This window comes from Tupaia chinensis, unplaced genomic scaffold (assembly GCF_000334495.1).
Source record: "Tupaia chinensis unplaced genomic scaffold, TupChi_1.0 Scaffold144378_1, whole genome shotgun sequence".
NCBI classification, from domain to species: domain Eukaryota; kingdom Metazoa; phylum Chordata; class Mammalia; order Scandentia; family Tupaiidae; genus Tupaia; species Tupaia belangeri.
Genome location: NW_006204238.1, coordinates 3,895,721 through 3,919,391, shown reverse-complemented (window position 1 = coordinate 3,919,391; position 23,671 = coordinate 3,895,721). Strand labels below are relative to the sequence as shown.

The following is a 23,671-nucleotide window of genomic DNA, read 5'->3' as shown; positions in this document are numbered from 1 at the left end:
ATGATCCAGCAATTCCACTTCTGGGTGCACATGAAGAAAAAATTGAAAGCAGAATCTTGAAGAGACATATGTATACACACATTTGTAGTAGAATATTTCACTATGGCCAAAGGTAGAAGCAATGATAGCCAATGGTAGTGTCCATTAATGGATCAATGAATAACAAAAAGTGATATATACATAAAATGAATATTATTTAGTTTGAAATGAGAATAAAATTCTGATACATGTTGTGGTATGGGTGAATCTTGAAGACATGCTCAGTGAAATATGTCAGTTATACATAAACATATGAAATATGAAATAGGTCAGTTATAAATAATCTCCCTTATATTAGGTACCTACAGCAGACAAATTCACAGAAACAGAAATATATGGGTGGTTTTCAGGGATCAGAGGGAAGAGATAATGGGAATTGATGTTCAAGGGGTATAGAATTTCAGTTTTACAAGAAGAAAAGTGTTATGGAGGTTGATTGCCTAACAGTGTGACTGTATTTAACATTACCGAATTGTACTTAAAAATGACTAAGATAATACATTTTATGTGTTGTGTATTGTATGATAATTATACATAAATTAAATAGAAAGAATGGGGACCAGCAGTTGGCGTAATGGCTATGTCACTGGACTCCCACGTAGTCGACTGCAGTTTGAGTCACGGACCCAGTGGCTTAAACTCACTCCAGGTGCGTGTGTGTGTGTGCCCAAGATCCCAAGTGGAGAATGGAGGAGAAGGGATTGTGGCATGGCCACCTCCCCTGGGGGATGATTTCTTGCTTTCTCTCTCTCTGTCTCTGTCTTTGGTGAGCGCATGTGCCCTATAGGAAAAACCTCTCAAAAAAAAAAAAAGAATGAAAAATTGTTAATATTGTAAACATATAAAGTAAGGTGAGAAAAAAGCAGGATGAGAAAATCATTTGCAGAGTATTTTCTCAAATCTGTAATAAAAATGGAGAACTAGAAATAAAGACTTTAAGGAAATACACCAAAAGTTTGACATGAGGGGAATTATTTGTGATCTTTTATTATTATTATTATTTTAATTAATTATTTATTTATTTCCATTTGTTATTGTTTTTTTCCCTTTATTTGATGAGAGAGAGAGAGAGAGAGAGAGAGAGAGAGAGAAAGGGAAAGTGAGAAAGCAAACCACCAGGTCCAGGACTTGAACCATGGTTGGCCATGTGGGAATCCAGCGCCCTTATCCACCACAACACCTGCTGGCCCCGATCTTTTATTATTTTTAAAATTTTTCTGTACTTTCTAAATTTTAGCAGTAAATATGTATTTCTTTTACCGCAAAGGGAAATATAGTATTAAAACCTTACTTAAAATAATTTTCTTCTTCATGTTTATTGTTCCTAACAGCTAGAATGTGATTAGAGTTTTCATAAGATTGTAACTGGAAGATTAAAATTTGCTTACAGGCCAAGATCTAAGAAAAAAAATTTCCTTCCAAATAGAAATTTTAGTTCTCATATATCACTAAATCTGAGTTCCTTGAATAATTCTTTAGTCTCTGACAGACATCCAAGCATCAATCTCTTAGGCAGTTTTGTAACTCTGGAAAAAGGGGAAAAAAATGAACCCCATTTAAAAGTCTCAATAATGAGCTGTGTTTTTATTAGTGAGGGAGTGCTGAAGTCTGCACTGATAGATAAGTCAATTGAATAGGAGAAGAAGGAGTGGAAGAAATATCTTTTCGATGAGAACAACAAAAAATTGTCTACCTGAGGTATCTGATGGCAATTAAGGCTTTCCACCGAATAGGGCTAGCTAAGGAATCCAAAGGCTCATTCCTAATAAAATCCTGCAACACAAACAAGGAGATGAAATATTCAGAACTTGGGGAGTTCCCAGATACAGCTGCAACCTTGTTAGATCCATGGGTGTCCTGGGTCAGAAATATGGCAGAGATCTGTTATGTGGCACTTGTGAACGTTAGAGCTCTGCACTCTTGGTAATGGAATATTCAGGGCTCTTCTCATTCTCTCTCTGCACACTCACCAGCATGTAACCGATCAGCATCTCCTTATAGACAAACTGAAACTGGTGATCCTCAGCATCTTGGACAGCAATGCCAATCTCAGTGATGCTTCTTGTAAAACTCATTTGCAGATCCATATCCTAAAGAAAAAATGATTAAGAGCACAAGCCAGAATCTTTAGGCACCACACCTGGGTCTACAAGTATGTGATCTAGAATTAAAATATATATTGAGACAAGAGCACAGAATTTTTGCTCCCTTTGCCATTTCTACCCGAGCCTGGGATCTACCTGCAAGAAACTTGAGAAACAAATGTCAGTCTCTCTTCATACCTCCCGTTAGAGACTGAAGTTTTTCTAGAGCAGAAGCTTTCAAACTTTTTTGACCATTAACTACAGAAGGAAATAGTGTACAATCCCATTCACTATTTACATGTACAAAATAAATATAATGCATAACTTAAACAAAAGTTTATTAATACTTTCAATTGCTATATGCAATGTACTCTTCTAATTTCTCTTTCATTTTATTTTATTTAAAAATGTGTTTTTGGTATTTATAACCATTTTCTATGTTTCTATATCTTCTAGTCATTCAGTTTAGACTATAGAGTGTGGACACTCAGTATATATTAAGTGGAGACATACAATGTCTCTCCTTCATATATGTGATTGAATGTATAAAAGAAATTGAAACAAAAATATATTAAAAATGTGGTTTTGATCTCTTAAATTGCTTTCATGATCCACTGGTGGGTTTTCAAACCCACAGTTTGAAAACCACTTCTCTAGTTTATGACCCAATGTCTAAACCATCTAGAAGCAGAATACAACTTTTTGTTCTGTCTTCAATTAGGTTCACAAATCTTGACTTTGGAATTTGTTAATTAGTTAGATGTTGGGATCATTTCAGCTGGAATCAAATAAAGAGGAAATCTGTTTTGCACACTTCAAGGTAGTATGGTTTGTATTCTATCTATCCATTCATTCATTTATCTATCTGTTTCATACCTTGTTCACCACTGACATGCCCAGAACCTGAAAAATCAAAGGTGAAAGTAGATACTCAGTTAGTAGCGGCCCGAAACACAACTAGCCCAACAAAAGGCCCTACCCATCAAACTGAAGTTCAACAGTGTAGCAAGATGTGGAGTCATATGAAGGGAAGAAAAGTGTTCACTTTCTTTCCTCATTTTTAAAGAGAGAACTTACACAAGCAGATTCTTTTCCCACAGGTGAGTATGAATGAGTTCCAGAGGGCAAGACTTTAAGCCTTTGGGTTTTCAGGTTTCACAATAGTTTTTTTTTAAAAAAAACTCATGGAATTTGGGAAGGAGGGAAGATAAATTGTCTTTGGAAAAAGAACAATGGTAAGTTGTAGAATGAAAAGGCATAGTGACTATCTGGAATTGAAGTTTTTGTCAGTTTGGCTATAATGCTTATGTTGAAAATACGAATTTGTTCAAATGAAATTGATATATTAAGGAATACTTTAATGTGTTCTGAATTTTGTGTTTTTCTATGAACAGTTTAGTCTGTGAGATAGAAGGTTCATAGTTGAACTGAGTCATGTAGGATACTCAAAGTAACACCCCAAACATCCACCAGCTACCTCAACATACTGGGTGTTATGAGCCACTCCCACCCAAATCTAGTATCACGCCTGCGTGTGGATTTAAGATAACCTTTCTTCCCCTCAGTGGTTTATAATATCTAACAACTTTGACACTAGACTTCAAGGTATTGTGTTAATTTTTAGGTAGTATTTCTGTATTTTAAGTATTTGTGTTAAAATAGGTAATTTGGGAAAGAATGAAGAAGTAAGACATTTGTGGGACACAGATATGGTGTGTTGCCTGTTGATGATGTTGTGTTCAGTATTATAAACTCACCTGGTGTGTGGTGTATATCATGTTGGGTAAAATCTCTTTACAATCTAAATGATTATAGCGATTGAATGTTTAAATAGTAATAAATAATTATAATAAAAATTTAAAAAGTATAACCCTTTAAAAAATAGGTTCCTATCTTCTTAAAAAATGTGTCAGTGATGAAAGTTTTTGTGTTGCTCTCTAAACATATTTCCCCACAATCCTTCTGCTCTTTCTGGTACTATCTTGTTCATATGTTGTATTATCACAGAACTGTGTACCCTAAAAGTGTATAGTAATATTTGTCTTAATCATATTATTCATTATCTTCCTCTTTTATTTTTGCCATCAATGGCTTCAATGAAGGTAACAAAACATATCTTTTAAATTTTTTTTTAAAAAATATTAGAATTATTTATTTAACTTTATTTATTTATTTATTTTAATTTGGCCAGAGAGCAACAGAATGAGAGAGTGTGTGTGTGAGAGAGAGAAAGTCACCAGGTCTGGGACTCGAATCATGGTCAGCCATGTGAAAGTCTAGTTTCCTTAACTACCACACCACCTACCAGCCCCCAGAGTAACTTTTATTATATTTTCAATTCCTATCATTGCATATTAGGACCTGGGGGAGTGAGAATCAGCTTCTGAGGAGTGTAGAAAATACAGATTCAGTGATCTAGCCCTGAAGACCGATTCATTAGGCATCTCTACTTTTAACACGTTCTCCAGATAATTCCCATGCAATTAGAGGATAGCTGCCCTGTGCCCTTCTACTGGTATATAAGGACAGCTAAAATTTTTTGAGCTCCCCATGAGTCTTTTCTTATCACATCCACATATAAATAGATGTCAACAGCACATGTGAATCAAACACATGGTGTATGAAGACACAGAAGAGGAGATAAAGAATCATTAGTTACAGTCCCTAATATCATGGTGCTGACAATATAAAGGGAGAGGTCGATGTGCACGCAGTCAATGAAAACTCACCACGCCTGTCTGTAAATAAGCTTCATTTGTAAAGCTCTCAAGCACACAGATTTCCAGACTCTTCCCCAAACCTACTGAATAAACCTCTCTGAAAAACAAAGCTATGTTTTTTTTTTTTTTTTAGAGATTTTTACTGTAGGGCGCGTGCGCTCACCAGACAGACAGAGAGAGACATAGAGACAGAAAGCGAGAAATCAACCCCCAGGGGGGATGGTCACGCCGCAATCCCTTCTCCTCCATTCTCCTCTCGGGATCTTGGGCACGCACGCACACGCGCCCGGCGTGAGTTTTAAGCCACCGGGTCCGGGACACGAACCGCGGTCGACTACGTGGGAGTCCAGCGACATAGCCATTACGCTAACTGCTGGTTCCCAAACAAAGCTATGTTTTAAACTCAATCCTAAAAAATTCTTAGGTGGCCTAGCTGTCACATGCCAGCAAAATGGTTGAATTGACAATATGTATAAAATATGTGTTTTAAAGATACAAAAAAAGTGCTTTGAGGAACAGAAATAATTAGATGAATTTCAACTCATTTTTGTTCAGTGGCTTTGAGGCTGGAAGATGTTTGGCATATCTGAGGAACATAAAAGAGGGGGGAGCTAGGATGAATGTGGGGATATAGTACAACTTAGCTTGGGAAGCTTGCTAAATTACATATGTTGTTCAATTGAAACACGTATATGGTAGTAAGGCATTTTTCTAGGTGCTGTATAGATGTTATCAAATAAAAGCTTAAATAATGATCATTAAGTAACACTTCTGAGACTATTACAAGCAAGCAAAGCAGTAAGCCCATTGCCCTAAAGTAGCATAAGAATAATTGTTTTAAATTCAAGCAAGAATGAGATCACTATGGATGCAATTGATATGGAGTGGTAGGACATGAACTGCCCAAGGCCTTAGAAAAGAAACAAAAATTACCTAGCCCTACAACATCATGATTTTTCAGTTTCCATATGTTATCATTTCCTAGACATGTCAGATTCTAGCTTTCATTTTCTTTTTCAATTTGCCAGACAGACGGAGAGAGGGAGGAAAAGGGACAAAGCAGCCCCCAATAGGGTATGGTCACACAACAATTCCTTCTCCTCCACTTTGGGGCACACAAGCAAATGTACTAGGCATGTTTCTCACACTACTGAGTTTGGAACTTGAACTGTATAGTTTGCCATGTGGGATCTGGCTCCCTTAACCACCAAGCCATAGTGATGGCCTGATCTTATCTTTCTTATGGTCTGTATTCTGTGAGCCTAAAGATCCCTAAAGATCCCATCTGTGCATGGACGGGAAATCTCAGTCAGGAAATTAAGATAGCCCTGTGATAGGCATTACCTGAGTGCACTGGCCATAAAGGAAGAGGACTTGGGATACGATGTCTTGATTAAGTCTGGTAAGAAGTTGCATTTTGGGAGCATGGAGGGCCACCGCTCCGTAGATTACCATGACATCCGTCTTGGTCAGGCTCTTTTTCCCAGAAAAAATACCCTGAAGAACAAAGAAAAAAGCCAAGAAAAACATAACCAATGGAACTTGCCTTTTGTCTCATGTTTTTTTCTTATCCTACAAACTACTACAAGTGTTATGAAACTAGATGATTAAAATGAGTCTAAAATTGTTACACTTTGCTGGTCCAAATGTAGAGTCAGGAGGGTATTAGAGGCTTTTGTTAATGATTTACTTATCAGAGCCCTCTCCTTTAGAGGAAGCAGAGTATACGTATTGACAACTGTTCATGAGGCCTACATGACAGGAAGGGGGCAAAACCAGACACACAGAGCTCATCAGGAACCTCTAGGTCAGGACTGATTGACAGGGAAAAAAGGAGTAGTCTCATATAGTTACTCGGCATCCTACAGAGTCCGGGCTGGGACAGTCCAGACTTGGAATAGAGACCAGGTGATAAGAGTATGTATAATATGGAAAAAGAACATTTACTGAGGAAAATCACTATCATTTTTCTTGCAAATGACCAAGAGCTTTGGAGAAGAAGATTATTCTTTTTACCTTACACCGATTCATGAAAAACTTTTCCTGATCTTGGAATGTTTTAAGAACTTTTAAAACAATATCCAAGTGGTTCTCAGCACAGTATCCTAAAATAGATGTTATTCCCTAAAATCAGAAAAGGCATGAGATTTTGAGTTTATTTATTTATTCAACACTTGCAGAGCACCCATTACATACAAGGCACCCTTCTAGGTACTAAGGATACAGCAGTGAACAGAACACACCACACCAAACTCCTCACCCTCGTGAGGTATACTGAAAGGGAAGCAACAGGAAAGTAAGATAAGGAAACACATAAATTCAGCAACACTGTAGATATGTAGTATGCTAGATGGAGGTAAGTGTTATAGAAGAAAATCACTTTTACCTATGCCCGCCCTGAAACCACTCACTAAGCACTATACTGTTAAGCACCACATAATGCATAATGAGACTTTGGACAACAATAGACCTGCATGTATGATGGTGGTCTCACAAAATCATGATAGGCTATGATATATAGCCTAGGTATGTAGCAGGCTATACCATCTAAGTCTGTGCAAGTACATGATATGATGCTCACACAAGTAGGAAATTGTCTAGTAAAACATTTCTCAAATGTATCCATGCCATTATGTGATGCATAATTATATATGGATAGTATCTTTTAAAATTGTGTGTGTGTATGTATGTGTGTATACATACATACACACACACATATATATGTGTGTGTGTGTATATATATATATATATATATAGAGAGAGAGAGAGAGAGAGAGAGAGAGAGAAGAGAGAGAGAGAGAAAGAGAGAGAAGGAGAGGTTTTGGCTGTAGGGTGTGTGTTACTTCCAGAAGGAGTGAGAAAGCAAGAGAGAGAGAGAGAGAGAGAGAGACAGCGAGAAGGAAAGTGATAATGATTTACTTATCAGAGCCCTCTCCTTTAGAGGAAGCAGAGTATACGTATTGACAACTGTTCATGAGGCCTACATGACAGGAAGGGGGCAAAACCAGACACACAGAGCTCATCAGGAACCTCTAGGTCAGGACTGATTGACAGGGAAAAAAGGAGTAGTCTCATATAGTTACTCGGCATCCTACAGAGTCCGGGCTGGGACAGTCCAGACTTGGAATAGAGACCAGGTGATAAGAGTATGTATAATATGGAAAAAGAACATTTACTGAGGAAAATCACTATCATTTTTCTTGCAAATGACCAAGAGCTTTGGAGAAGAAGATTATTCTTTTTACCTTACACCGATTCATGAAAAACTTTTCCTGATCTTGGAATGTTTTAAGAACTTTTAAAACAATATCCAAGTGGTTCTCAGCACAGTATCCTAAAATAGATGTTATTCCCTAAAATCAGAAAAGGCATGAGATTTTGAGTTTATTTATTTATTCAACACTTGCAGAGCACCCATTACATACAAGGCACCCTTCTAGGTACTAAGGATACAGCAGTGAACAGAACACACCACACCAAACTCCTCACCCTCGTGAGGTATACTGAAAGGGAAGCAACAGGAAAGTAAGATAAGGAAACACATAAATTCAGCAACACTGTAGATATGTAGTATGCTAGATGGAGGTAAGTGTTATAGAAGAAAATCACTTTTACCTATGCCCGCCCTGAAACCACTCACTAAGCACTATACTGTTAAGCACCACATAATGCATAATGAGACTTTGGACAACAATAGACCTGCATGTATGATGGTGGTCTCACAAAATCATGATAGGCTATGATATATAGCCTAGGTATGTAGCAGGCTATACCATCTAAGTCTGTGCAAGTACATGATATGATGCTCACACAAGTAGGAAATTGTCTAGTAAAACATTTCTCAAATGTATCCATGCCATTATGTGATGCATAATTATATATGGATAGTATCTTTTAAAATTGTGTGTGTGTATGTATGTGTGTATACATACATACACACACACATATATATGTGTGTGTGTGTATATATATATATATATATATATAGAGAGAGAGAGAGAGAGAGAGAGAAGAGAGAGAGAGAGAAAGAGAGAGAAGGAGAGGTTTTGGCTGTAGGGTGTGTGTTACTTCCAGAAGGAGTGAGAAAGCAAGAGAGAGAGAGAGAGAGAGAGAGACAGCGAGAAGGAAAGTGAGACATCACCCCCACAGTGGAGATGGCCATGCTGCAGTTGTTTCTCCTCCATTTTCTTCCTGGGATCTTGGGCATGCATGCACATGTTCCTGGTGAGCTTTTCAAGCTACCAGGTCTAGGACTCAAACTGGGATCGACCATGTGGGAGTCCAGTGATGCAACCACTACACTATCTGCTGAGCCTTGGATAAGACCTTTGAGATGGGATCTATTTGTCCCAAATTTTACTTTGGAAGAAACTAAGCAGTAAATTGGGGGTGGGGGGGAGTCTTCAAAAAAATTCATGAAAAGGAAAAGCTTTCTAGTCATATTCTCTCTGGATTAAAAACCAATTTTCTATAAGGTTAATTTTAGCTTATGAATTATGATTTTGATGTTTGTGATTATGCTCTAAATTATAAAACCAAGGTCAAAAATATATCAAAGAAACTACTGTTAAATAAGAACGCTTAAAATTCATTTTTTAATGTTTTGACAGATTTAGTTTTAAAATGAAGTATTGATATTTAGAGAAGGAAGCCTCATTTTTCTAAAAAATTCTGTTCAATTATTTTGAATGTATTTATGGATATTCTTTTTAAGTAAAACATCATCATAAAAGCTGTCAGGTGTTTTGTGGCAGGATTAATTGTCATCATCATAAGAGGAAATTAAAAAACAGAGGTCTCACCTGCCTTTGATCTCCCAATTGGTTGGGGGCAATTAGAAATTCCTTAATCCGTAAGCTTACAAAGTCTTTATCTTGGCAGGATGCTAAGGTGGTTCCCAGGGCTTTCCAAAGGAATTTCTGGAAAACAAAAGATAAGCAACAGGGTTTTAAAGGTTGGAAAAGCAAAACCCTGGGATCAGCCCTATAGTGCAGAGCTGGGATTCCACATGGCCCTTTGCAGTTTGAGTTCCAGCCCAGGCAGCTTGAAAAATACATTAGGCACATGTGTGTGCATGCCCCCAACACTAATGAGATGGGAAAACGGAGGAGAAGGGATTACAGTGTGACCACACCCCATTGTGGTTACTCTCTCTCTCTGGTTGACTGCACTCACTTTCTAGCAATAAAAAAAGGCAAGACACTGATGAAAAATGAAAAGATTTAAAATAGTTATCTGGGACTAGCAGATGGTGTAATGGTTGTGTCGCTGGACACTCAAGTAGCTGACTGCAATATGAGTCCTGGACACAGCGACTTAAAACTCACGCCGGGCGAGTGTGCATCATGCCCAAAATCCTGAGAGAAGGGAGGAGAAAGGGTTGTGATGCGACCATTCACCTGGGGGTGATTTCTCGCTTTCTGTCTCTCTGTCTCTCTGGTGAGTGCATGAGCCCTATAGCAAAAATCTCCCTCCCCCCAAAAAATAAATAAATAAATGAAATTGTTATCTAGAAGAAAGAAACTGGGATGACTTAGTAACTGCTAAATAACCATGTACCTCAGGTATTATCTAAAACTCTGTCCTCCTCCTGGGACCAGCAGTTAGCATAATGGCTATGTCACTGAACTCTCATGTAGTCGACCGTGGTTTGAGTCCCGGAACTGGTAGCTTAAACTCACGCTGGCACGTGTGTGTGCATGCCCAAGATCCCGAGAGGAGAATGGAGGAGAAGGGATTGGGGCATGGCCATCCCCCCTGGGGGTGATTTCTCGCTTTCTATCTCTCTGTCTCTCTCTTTCTGGCGAGTGCACACGCCCTGTATCAAAAAAAAAAACAAAAACAAACAAAAAACACTTCTGCCCACCTCCTGTAACCTTCTGTACAGTTTTATATTTCTATAGTGTCTCACTATCATAATAACTTTCACCTCATAATATAATTTAAAATTTTCTTATTTATGTCTATGCTCAGAATTTTTGTTCTTCATAGCAGAGGGGCTTTAAATTTTTTATTTATTTTTATTTATTATCATTATTATTCTAAAATTTTCTAAATTTTCTCTTGGGGATGGGCATTCACCAGAGAGAGAACGAGAAAATGAGAAGGCACGCCATCAGGTCCAGGACTTGAACCAAGGACAACCATGTGGTAATCCAACTCCTGAACCACCACAGCATTTGCTGGCCCCTATAACAGAGGGTTTTATTTTACAGTATTATTTCCAAATACAGTTTCTGATACTTAATAAGGGCTTAACAAATGCTCATTAAATAAACATGCTTCATGAAAATAAGGTTATCTTGAAGGTGGCTTTGATTTGTTTTCTAATATTTATATCATTTATAGCTATATAATAGTGGGGTGGCATCTTAAACATGCGAGAGAGAAAACTAATCATTTCCCACTTTAAAGACTCTTCATGGCTTGAGGGACTGCAGCTGTCAAGTGGTCACTCACTATTGATCAGAGAGGCATCTATGGGACAGGAGGAGAGGAAAGGCTAGTAGAAACAGACAAAGTTAAATTAGTATATTCAAGAGAAAATGTGTAGAGCAGTCTGACTTGTGATGCAAAGGGGAATAAGCTGATTAAAATCCAGTGAAGCAGTTGCTCTTATCTCAATGCCTAGAGTTACATTGGCCTCTAGAATCTAACTAGCACCCACTCCACTCTTGGTTGTCTGGATGTCTGGATGGATGGCTCCCATAATTATAATGGAAAAAAAAACTGTGATAGCACAGAAGTAAATATTAAATAGGGTCTGTTTAACTCTGCTCTGGGAGAAGGACTGGGAAGGGTCTGGAAAGGTCTTATGCTGCAGAAAGAAATGAATGCCATCAAGGGGAAGCTCTGTCCCAGTACCTCTTAGTTCTTCTGACCTGCTATTTCAGTGTATAGTATATTCCTGCTTTGGAATTTGGCACAGAATCCAAGAAATTAAGAACCCTAACACCAGGAGAAAAAGCAGCAGCATACAAAAATAGCCACAACTTTTGCATTCCCACCTCTAGTCATGTCTCCTCACTATGAATTTTGTGGCTCCTTCTATAAATAAAGGAGTTTGTTTTTCCAGTCCTTAGGTTTAGATAGGTCTTGTGATTTTTCTTTGGCCCATAGAATGTGACGAAAATGACAGTGTGCCAATTCTGAGCCTCTGTTTCAAGAGATCTTGCATACTTCGTGGCTACCGACATGGGAGTAAACCTGGTTAGCCTGGTGGAGGATGAGCTGTCTCAAGGAATAGAAATAAGCTGTCTTAAAATGGATGTTAAAGAGACTAGCAGACGACATAATGGTTATGTCACTGGACTCCCATGTAGTTGGACTGTGGTTTGGGTCCCAGACCTGGCGACTTAAAACTTATGCCAGTGTGTGTGTGTGTGTGTGTGTGTGTGTGTGTGTGTGTGCATGCCCAAAATCCTGAGAGGAGAATGGAACAGAAGGGATTGTGGCATGGCCATCCCCCACTTGGGGAGTGATTTCTTGCTTTCTGTCTCTGCTTCTCTCTGTTTTTCTGGTGAGTGCACGTGCTTTATAGCAAAAGTATTTCCTAAAAAAAGATATTATAGAATAGTCGGCCTCCAGGACACCTTGTGAGCCTTTGTGGGATCAGAAGACCACCCTATTGAGTCTGACCCTAACTGTCAAATTGAAAAATAGTGCACTGAACAGGTGGCTGTTGTTTTAGGGATAGTTTGTCATGCAGCAAAAGTGAATTGGTACATTCTTACTTTTTTCATGTTCAATGTAAGGCTAATATCTAGGTGGCTCATTGTTTAAAATGGTCTGCCTACCTTCACCACCATATCCTACATATTCTTGTGGATCTGGAGGCTGTTGGATGAATGGTATGATATGAGGTGCTGAGAGTTGAGAAGATGAGGCATTGCTCACCGAATACTCCTCACATTTGTCTCCAGGCTTGGCAGACAAATTTGGAGAATCAGTACTCCACCAAATTAGTCAGTCAGGTGGGGGAATTTGGGATAGTTAAGGTTGATAATGAATCGTTTGTGGGAAGAAACACTTAATATTGGAACTATTGAAACTTAGTATTTTTCCATAAAAATAAACTCATGAATGATATTAAGGTAATATGGCCATGATCAAAGTTACTTTTATAGTGAGTATGTGTCTGTGCCGGACACTTCACTAGGAACTTTATATATTTTATATCACTGGACCCTTATACTTCTATGACCCTCAGTGGTGGGTATCATTTCTATTTTGTTTTTTCACATAATGAGGTTTTAGAAAGGCGAAATAGCTTGCTTAAGGCTATATTCCTAGCAAGCAACAACAACTAAAAAATGCACTTAAATCTTATTTGGAATGGCTGGCTACAAATTAGAGGATTAGGCTGAGGCTATTTGGAGGCAGAGAGATGGAAAAACTGGCTTTTGAGTATCATTTTAGTCTTACACTTTTGTAAAATTGTAGTAGATTATTTCTGCTAGCCAGTCTTCACCAGACAGACATAACATAAACTGAGACATAACTGATGTTAAACTAGTGCTGCGGCAGAGACTGCTACTGTCTCCTGGTATCCATTGCTTTTCCGACTCTCGAAAGAACCCCTGAACTTTTTTTTTTTTTTTTTTTAAGAGGTATTGCTATGGGGTGCGTGCAGCGTGCGGTCGCCAGAAAGACAGAGAGAGAGAAAGTGAGAAATAACCCCCCTAGGGAGGATGGCCACACCACAATCTCTTCTACATTCTCTTCTAGGGATCTTGCACACAGAACTAGCATGAGTTTAAGCCACTGGATCCAGGACTTGAACTACGATAAACTGCATGGGAGTCCAGCAACATAACCATTAAGCCAACTGTTCATCCCAGGAACCCCTGAATTTTATTCAGGCACAGTTCTTTTTAAAAATAATTCTTTTTTGGGAACCAGCAGTTAGCGTAATGGCTATGTCGCTGAACTCCCACGCAGTCGACTGCGGTTCGTGTCCCGGACCCAGTGGCTTAAAACTCACGCCAGGCGCGTGTGCGAGCGTGCCCAAGATCCCGAGAGGAGAATGGAGGAGAAGGGATTGCGGCGTGACCATCCCCCCTGGGGGGTGATTTCTCGCTTTCTGTCTCTATGTCTCTCTCTGTCTGTCTGGCGAGCGCAAGCGCCCTACAGTGAAAATCTCTCCAAAAAAAAAAAAATTCTTTTTTTAAGTTTTTGCCATAGGGGCTCATGTACCCACCAGAGAGAAAGAAAGAGACAAAGAGAGGGAAAAAAAGAAATCACCCACCAGGGCAGATGGCCACACTGTGATACCTTCTCCTCCTCTCTTCTCATCTCAGGATTTTGGGCATGCACACACATATGCCTGCTGTGTTTCAAACTGCTGGGTCTGGGACTCGAACCATGGTCAACTACATGGGAGTTCAGCGGTATAACCAGTAGGCCAATTGTTGGTTCCACATGGTGTGATTTTCCAGCTGCCAGGTCTGGACTCCTAACTGTGATTAGCTACGTGAGAATATAGTGCCTTAACCACCATGCCAACCTGCTGGTCCTGATACATATTTATCTTGTAGACATTATTCCTTCCAGACTTTCTTGAAGATAGGTGTGACCATCTGAATAAGTATTATCCAAATGTAGAGTGAAGAGAACATAGTAATCAACTTTCAGGAAAGAACTCCTTTTTTTTTCACTGTTCCCACTTCCTTTTGGTTGTAGTACACACAATAGGGACCCTGAGCAGCCATTCTGGATCATAGGGTAGAATCTGAGTTTCCCCCTTAGCTGAAAAACCAACCTTCTCAGTAGAGGTATTGCTGTAACTGCCCATTTGATGACTGAAATCCCGACTCAGTTGAATGGTCCAGGCCGTGTCACTGATCTTCCATAAGGATTCTTTGAGCAACTGTTACCGAAAGTGGAAGTTAGATATAAATATGTCTGCTTAATGTGCTTTCTTCATACTTTTTTCTGACCTTATCTTTTTAAAGTACAAATATTTAGTAAGTGAGATTATTTCTTTTCCTACAAAATACCTGGTTTCTTTGGAACATTTCTTCTTAGTTTATTTCAAAAAACATTTTTTACATTCTGAATTTCCATTAAGAATAAGATTATAGAATGTGGAAATAATTCTGTGTGCCTTTCTTTCTTTTCTCTTAAGTAAAAATTGCTGAAAGATTAAAATAGAAATGAGTCCAATGTGAACCTTAAATGGAAATTAACATTTTCCAAGTGTTGATAGACTTGGAAAAACTCCTTTTGTCAACACCAGCTTGGCTTATATACTAAAAAACAAAACCAAAACCAAACACTAAAAACAACTGAAAAGAAAAAAAAAACAAAAACAAATGAGAGAGGGATCTTAGAAAATAAAGAATTAAATGCCTTGAAGAGTCAGTTGGTGGTTCTGAAATTTCTGGCAATTTTAGCTAAGTATGCCTACTTTCACTAATTTTTCTGAGCCTGATTCACAAACAATCTTCTGAATCTATTTTTTTCTGAATAATACATAAAAAAATATTGTTTTTTTCTTTTTGGAGGACAAAATCTTTTGCAATTTCTAAGCTACATCATTTCCTCTATGATCTCTAAGCTTAGGAAAGGATGCTTCATGTCAAAACTAATGGAAGGATCTGTATGCATTTTCTTAATAGAAGTTCTTTCAGTGGGTCCTTTAAAGAAATTAAGAAGCCTTAAAAGCTTAAGGGAAGAAGCAGTCTGTTTTGGAAAAAGACTAGAAGTACTTCAAGATTGGAAGAGAAAAAGGACCACCTCTCAAGGTTTCCCATTACAGAAAGAAATTTCCTTCCTAGTAAAAACACTTATTTTATAATGGTAGCAAGAGAAAATAAGGTAAGAATTTTGAAAGAGTGAGAAGATAGAAGTATGAATATGGGAGGAAAGGTAGTTCCTAGAACAAAAAGACCCAGAGAGGAGAGCAGTCACTTTGAGATATTGGACAAAAATCAATGGTGGATATTTTAAAACACGTAAGCTCTCAGATACCACCCCAGGGATTCTGATTTTGAAAAGGATAGTGATGGAAGCTGGAAGATGTACTGTGAATAGGATACTGAAAATTCACACAATTAAGAAGCCATAGGTAATTCCTACAGGTGGCTTAAGAACAGAAAGCCTACTATGTTAAAAGTTCCCTGTCCATGGGCTTGTTGACCTTCCACGGGTTCCTGAATTGAAATTTCTGCAAAGCCAATGTTTAATTCCTATTTACAATTTACCATTTCTGGGATTTGGTAATGCCTATAGCACTGTTTAGTTGTCAAAAGTTTAAATAAAGTTTATGGGTAAAAGAGGGGATTCTTTTCTGGAGAGGAATACAATGTGTCCCTTTGGTTTTTAGAAGTCAGGAAACCAGGCAGCAGGCAAATAGAGGAGCAAATGAAGTTGTATTCAGAAGCATAGAAGTTGAATTTACATAATCTGTGTTTTGTTTTTTCATTTGCTTAATTTGCCAGAGAACACTTGTACTCACCAGAGAGAGAGAGACAGAGAAAGAGGAAGAGAGACAAAACAGCTCCCATGGGAAATACTCTCCTCTATCTCTCCTTCAAATTTTTGGGCACACATGCACATATGTCTGGTATGTTTTTCAAACCACTGGATCTAAGATTCCAACTGCATAGTCAGCCATGTGGGATTCAGATCCATTAACCATCAGAACATCAGGCCACCGGTTGGCCCTGATTCTATTTTTTATTTTATTTTTTATGTGAAGAGTACAAGGCCAAAGTTGAAAGGAGAAAAAAAAAACTTGAAAATTAGAGAAGATTTAAGAAAGACAAAGAGAAAAATAATACTAAGTGAAATCCATCTTAAAACTCTTAATCAAATTGAAGACTCAAGATTGTTGTTCAAATTTTAGTCCTTTAAATATCATTATTCTTAAGTGATCATGTCTAACATTTGAATCCATTTCCAAAAAAAGAAAATGTTTACTGCCCTCAGAAATCTAGTATTTTCAGTTAGGATGGGGTTTCACCACCTCATCAACAATTTGTCTAGAGGACACGCTTACCTGAAGCAGCATGGTTTCCCATAGCACGATACTACTGTTCTTTCCTAGAAATAAAAATTGATGGAATAACTGCAAAAAAAATAAACACTCATATTCTCTCTTGCCTGGTCCCCAGTGAATTTCTGGAGTTGTATTTCCAGCTTTCTCCTTGCTAAGGATGGGTGCTCAAGATTAAATGTAGTATGTTGGCGATTAGTCAAATGGAGAGAGGGTCTTTAATTCACGATAAAATCTAGATTTTCTGACAATTTTAGTAGAAATTAATGTAAGGACCATTTTATATTTTAACACAAATGAGTAATGATCTTTAGAGCAATACCAAAAGAGACTTTCTCTGGATATAAGTGAATGGCCAGGGCATATGTAAAAGTTCTAGCTGAGACTGTTATCCTCCAGGTGTTTTTGCAGCATGAATTTTTAGTACAAAATAGAACATAAGAAGTCAAGACAAAAATACAACTTTCTACCTTGCATGTCGAGCTCATTGTGTTTACTAAAATGAACATTAGCAAGAAATGGAGCACTATTTCTTAATGTTTTTTGCTTCCTTTGATAAAAACCTGACCCCACTCTCTTGTACCTTCTAAAGGCTGCAGGAGATCAGGTAAGCGTGTTTTCCATAGGTCTACCAATTTAGGGTGAATTATCTCAGGCAGTATCTTCAGTAGTCCTATTGCACCAGCCCCACATAATTTCCCTAAACTGGCAAGTATAGATATTACCTGAAGAAAGGAAAAGAAAATGCTCATCAATTTCAGGGGCATCTAAAAGGCCAACCTACCCAATTCTTTATATCATGCTTTAAATTCCCTTGATTCATTTATTGGATAATATATTTTTTTCCCCCTCAGAACAAAATCAATTTTACTGGTCTAAAGAATTGATTACAATTAATAAAACAAATTCTTATTTAGAGGTACACCACTAGTGGTCTTTAACAGTCATGTACATTGGATAATCTTTTAATAAATTATCACAGGCTGTTCTTATTTAATTCGAGAGTGAAGCTGATACATAGACAGTCCTCCTACCTATTATTATTATTTTTTAGGATAAAGGTGAAAAATATATGGAAATGAACAAAAGCAAATGAAAAGAACAATACACACACACACACACACACACACACACACGGAAATAGTTCTCTAGTAAATGATACATATGTGGCCAAAGAGAGAGAAGAAATCCAAACAATCAATGTGGAATTTGTTTACTGGTATTTGTGGAACATATTTGGTTTATGCTTACTTTAAAATCATGAAGTTTAACAAGCATTTAAGAATGAAAAATAATCTTACCAGTAATGGATATTTGTGAGGACCATTAGTATAGCAGAAAATTTATTGTCATTTTAGTGTGTCTTTTGGTTTGTAATACTCACGTAATTTTTATTAGCGTTTATTTGGAAATGAATTATCCATGTCAGCTGAAATGTATCCTATATTGGTTCTTTGTAATTCACTCACCAGAAGTCTAGCCAGTAGCTGCTGTGGTGAAGGAAGTTTCACTAGAAAGAGAAAGCAATTTTCATGCTCACTGTTGGGGCTAGAAAAATTCAGACTGAGGCTGGGTATAAGATAAAGCACCGTATCCTTTCTGGGAATCAGTGTCTCTTAATAGAAATGTTTTGCTTTGTTTATGAGTGTACAAACCTGCTCCTGTTGAGATGACAAGTGCTGTTGAGTCCTTGGCATTATGCTTCTTCCTTTCTTCTGCCATAATCAGAATCCTGATAATATTAAACAGGTGTTCCAGAGTTCCCGTATATTCTGCAGGTACTACAAATGTCAGGATTCTTGGCCAAAGCACCTATGGCAAACACAGGGCAAGATGCAGAAATTACGTGTTATTTTCCACTACTCATCCCTGGTTCTCACTGCATGCTTCCCTCTGATTCAGACACTTTTCTTTCATTTGGTATGTTATCACTCTTCAGGCCAACCAAACAAGACATCATTCATTTTTCAGGTGCACGTTGTGGTATGTGTCGGTCAGTGTTTTCCCATGAGATTGTTGCTGGCATTTACGGCAGAACAATTCTTTACTGTGAGAGGTCATCCTAAGCACTCCAGGGAGTCTTGCATCCCCCCAGGGCCCTCTTCACTAAGTGCCAGTATTCCTCTTGTCAGTTTGACAACCAAAAATGCCTCCCATGTGTTCTCCAACTTCAAAATTGAAGTGGGACTGCCCTAGGTAAGAATTATTAGCAGAGGATAGTGAACGGTCTGCTGTTATCCTCTGTCCGTCAGGTTGTCCTCTTCCTGCCCTGCAGGTCTGGGATACCAGTGGCTTCTTTAGTCAATGTGTTTCATATCTCTCGGAAAACTTGGTTATCCTAAAGGAAACCTAAGTTTCATCTTGGACCCTTTCCCTTCCTTATCATCTATGTAAGTATGTAAGCATCAAGATCTGTCCTTTTTTCGTTGTAAGATCTTTCTTGTCCTTCTGTCTTTTGTTCCCTACTATTGTGATATTGCCCTAATTCCCGTGAGCTGTGTCTGAGCCAAGGTATAGTCTCTTTGCCCATAGTCTATCTGTATGTCAATTCACTTATTTCCTACACTTATCAATTTAAATGTTTAGCTCTTGCTTAAAATTTTCATTGGAGTTTGGTATTCCAGGCCCTTTAGAGATTGGCCCTGGATATTTTTCATCATTTACTTCTAGATCCACAATTCTCAAACTTCAATGTGCATCAGAAATATTAGAATGTATTTGATAGCAGACTTGTGGGCCCCATATCCAGACATATTGATTCTGTAGGTGTGGTATATGGTCCGAAAATCGGTATTGTAGATAAGTATCACAGATAACTCAAGAACTACATACCATCCTAGATTATGCTCCTGAGGAACTTAAATGGAATGGTTTGTTGATTGTCTCCTCGTTGTATCATGTATTTCTGGTCACTAAATCCTTTTTACATATTATTTTGTGTAAAGCAATTAAAAATGATAAGACTTTTCCCCTTGATGTTTAGGTTAATTAGGTCTCCAGTGATGCCTGATAATGGGTGCTTTTAACACCTTCTCAGAAGTATAGGGAAAGTTGGGCATTTACTGTTTTAGAGCCACTGCTCACCATTTAACAATATTTCTGAATATATTAGGGGCAGAAAAGAAATAATATCTTAAAGTGTTTATATATAAACTGTCATATAATGTTATATTTCTTTCCATTGCCAATAATAGAAGATACTTCAGTCTGGGTAATATAAGAGAATAGAGATTTATTCAGCTCATGGTTTGAAGCTTGTAGGTCCAGGGGCCACATCTAGTAGGAGCCTTCTGCCTGCATCACAACATGGTGGAAGGCAGAGCTTGAGCAGAATAGAGTGTGTGTCTGATTCTGTCTCCTTATAAAAATCTCACTAGAAGTCAATCATAGGAGCACCCTTTCAGCACCACGAAGATATTAAGTTTCCTCTTAATACTTTTTTTTTTTGAGAGTTTTTTTGCTATAGGGCACGTGTACTCACCAGAAAGAGAGAGACAGAGAGACAGAAAGTGAGAAATCACCCCCCAGGGGGGATGGTCACGCCACAATCCCTTCTCCTCCATTCTCCTCTCAGGATCTTGGGCACACACACACACGTGCCTGACGTGAGTTTAAGCCACCGGGTCCAGGACTCGAACCGTGGTTGACTACGTGGGAGTTCAGCGACATAGCCATTATACTAACTGCTGGTCCCATCCTCTTAATACTTTAACAGTATGACAAAGTTCTACCACAAAAATTCGGGAGGGGGGAATACCCAAAGCATAGCTTGTACTATCCAGATAAGAAAATTCATCCTTATTAATCTATTCATTCAACATTTGTTATATGCTAGACAAAGAGCATCACAATATATTTCCTCTAGTCAGAACATCAAAAAGGTGATGATATATGAAGCACAAACTTGCATCTTTACTCCTAAGTGGGCAGAGCTTTAGGAGTATAAGTGGTAACAAAAGACTACTTACCTGAGGCATACCAATAACCAGTGGGTCCAGGGTTTTTAAGACCTCAAGGCTTGTTTCTTGGACAGATTTCTCTCCTTTTTCATTCTCACTAAAGTTAGTTTTCACTGGTTTCTCCTTTAAGGAAGATGACACAGATGACTTGTTAATAATCCCTATATTGGGCCCTCTGACCTTACTTAGAGGTATTTTTAGCCTCTGAAGTGGAGGATGTAGTCACTTAACTTTAGGAGCTCATGAAACCCAGTAATCTTAGTCTCCAACATCTAATCCCTGTTCAAAAGGGCCTCTTGGAGGAACGATTTAAAAAAACACACTTTTGGCTAAAATAGAAAAGTAAAAATTGTGATGATGCTTAAACTATGGATATTTTCTCTTTCTTTTTTAGCCATTTTTTTTTTTTTCTGGGACAAAAAATAAAACACTGTTTTAAAGCACCGCAACCTAAGTTCTTTAAGTTCAGTAGTAACTAATTTGGTAAGATCACTAAGATGTTATGTGTATATTTTTCAGCCAATTCTTCTAGAAGAAGCTGAACCCTGTTGCTCTGGTGTGAATGTTTTTATCATCCCAAAATTCACTTGTTGAAATCCTAACCCCCAGGGTGACAATATTAGGAGGTATGATGTTCATGAGTTAATTAGGTCCCAAGGGCAGAGCCCTCTTGTTTGGGATTAGTGCCTATGAAAGAAACCCGAGAGCTAGCTATCCCCTTCTACCACATGAGGTCACAGTGAGAAAACATCATTTAAGAAGTAGGAATTCACCATACACTCAATCTTTGACTTTCCAGCCTCCAGAACTGTTAGAAACGAATGTCTATTGTTTATAAGTCACTTCTTTATAGTATTTTGTTATACCAACCTGATAGACTAAGATACCAGTCAAGCAAGTATTGGTGTCTGTCTTTTTCTCTAAAGCAATCCATTCTCTCTGACCCTCTTCAAATCACTTGCATCTTAAGACTTTGGAGATCAGGTTGCCTACTCCTTAGTGAAAACTGTGACTTTACTACTTTGTATTTATTGTAAGTTAAAAGTGATACTAGTGAAAGGGACCTGAGAAAAATAGAGACTAACAAAATTATGAATAAGAGTAATAAGACTAACATATAATTTCAAAATCAATTTTTTGATTAAATTTTTTTTAAACAGTTGAATCAACTATACTTGTTATGGTGCAGCACTCAAAACTGCAGCCTCCAAATAAAAAACCTAATGATAGACTGTGAGGAACTAAAAAAGCAAGAACCAGCTAAGCTCCAAAGTAGTAGAATGAAAAAATAATAAAGATCAGAAGTAAATAAAATTAAAAAAAATTTTTAGTGTGATTTTTGCTATAGAGCATGTGTACTCGCCAGAAAGAGTGAGAAATCATCCTCTGGGGGGATGGGGATCTTGGGCACGTGTGCACATGTGTCTGGCATGAGTTTAAGCCTTAGGTCTGGGACTTGAACCACAGTCGACTACATGGGAGTCCAGTGACATAACCATTACACCAACTGCTGGTCCCAGTAAATTTTAAAAATTAATAAAAGAGAGGGAAAAGTATGAAAAGTTTTTTTGAGAGGAAACAAAACTGACAAACGTTAGCTGGACTCAATTATAAAAAGACTCAAATAAATAAATTCAGAAATAAGAAAGAACCATTACAACTGGTATCACAGGAATGCAAAGATTTTCAGGGACTTACAAGCAATTATGTGTCCACAAGCTAGAAAAGTTAAAGGAGATGGATACATTTTTAGACACACATAGCTAGATTGAGCCAGAAAGAAATAGAAAACCTGAGTAGATTAACAATTAGCTAAGAGATTGAATCAATAATAAAAACATCTCCCAACAAAGAAAAACCCAGGCTTAGATTATTTCACTGCTGAATCTTACGAATCTTTTAAAGAAGAATTAGCATCAATCTTCCTCAAGCTACTCCAATGGATTCAAATAGAGAGAACTCTCTTAAATTCATTTTTTTTTTTGAGGCCATCATTACCCTGCCATGAAAAGCAGATAAGCACACAGCAACGACAACAAAGAAAGAAAGCAAGCTACGGACCTAAATCCTTGTTTAAGATAGATATAAAAATCTTCAACAACATATTAGCAAACCAAATTCAACAGTACATTGAAAACGTTATACAGCATGATCAAATATAATTCATCCCAGGGATGTGAGGATTCTTCAACATTTAAAAATAGATAAATGTGATGCATCACATCAACAGAAGAAAAGATAAAAAACATATGTTCATATCAACTGATGCAGAAAAAGCATTTGACAAGGTACAGCATCCTTTCATAATTAAGACACTCAGTAAAATAGGTATAAATGGTACATGCCTTGGAATACTAAAGATCATATATGACAAACCTACAGCCAACCTCATATTGAATGGGGAAAAGTTTCTTTTCCCTTTAAAAACTGAAACAAGACAAGGGTGTCTACTTTATCCACTCTTACTCAACATAGTACTGAAAATCCTAGCCAATGAAATTAGGCAAGAAAAAAAAAATAAAAGGTATTCAAATTAGAAAGGAATACGTTAACTTGTCCCTGTCTGCAGACAACAGAATTATATCTGTAGAAAAATGACAACAAAATCCACCAAAAAATAAATGACAAATGATTTCAGTGAAGTTGCAGGATGCAAAATCAACATGGGCCAGCAGATTGCATGGCGGTTAAGGTGCTGGATTCTCACATGACTGACAAGGTTCAAGTCATATACATACATATATATATATACACACACACACACACATATACATATATATATATACACACACATACATATACATATTTTCGTACATTTTATATACACACACACACACACACACACACACACACACACACATATATATATAT

General features: G+C 37.7%; 1 protein-coding gene across 4 annotated transcripts in view; it reads right to left on the bottom strand.

The window, feature by feature from the left end:
• Positions 1-23,671, bottom strand: part of MROH2B (maestro heat like repeat family member 2B) — a 75,885-nt gene that overhangs the window by 30,419 nt on the left and 21,795 nt on the right. For 3 of the 4 annotated variants that reach the window (XM_006166970.3, XM_006166971.3, XM_006166972.3), the window contains 11 exons: positions 20,810-20,923; positions 18,497-18,653; positions 18,311-18,351; positions 17,425-17,566; positions 16,845-16,888; positions 14,604-14,711; positions 9,646-9,762; positions 6,188-6,340; positions 3,000-3,026; positions 2,010-2,129; positions 1,733-1,812 (listed from right to left, as the gene is read on the bottom strand). In XM_006166970.3, coding sequence (XP_006167032.1) covers positions 1,733-1,812; positions 2,010-2,129; positions 3,000-3,026; positions 6,188-6,340; positions 9,646-9,762; positions 14,604-14,711; positions 16,845-16,888; positions 17,425-17,566; positions 18,311-18,351; positions 18,497-18,653; positions 20,810-20,923 — 1,103 coding nt within the window. Of the gene's footprint in view, positions 1-1,732; positions 1,813-2,009; positions 2,130-2,999; positions 3,027-6,187; positions 6,341-8,088; positions 8,197-9,645; positions 9,763-14,603; positions 14,712-16,844; positions 16,889-17,424; positions 17,567-18,310; positions 18,352-18,496; positions 18,654-20,809; positions 20,924-23,671 lie in introns of all 4 variants that reach the window. The other variant, XM_006166974.3, reaches the window with a different exon arrangement.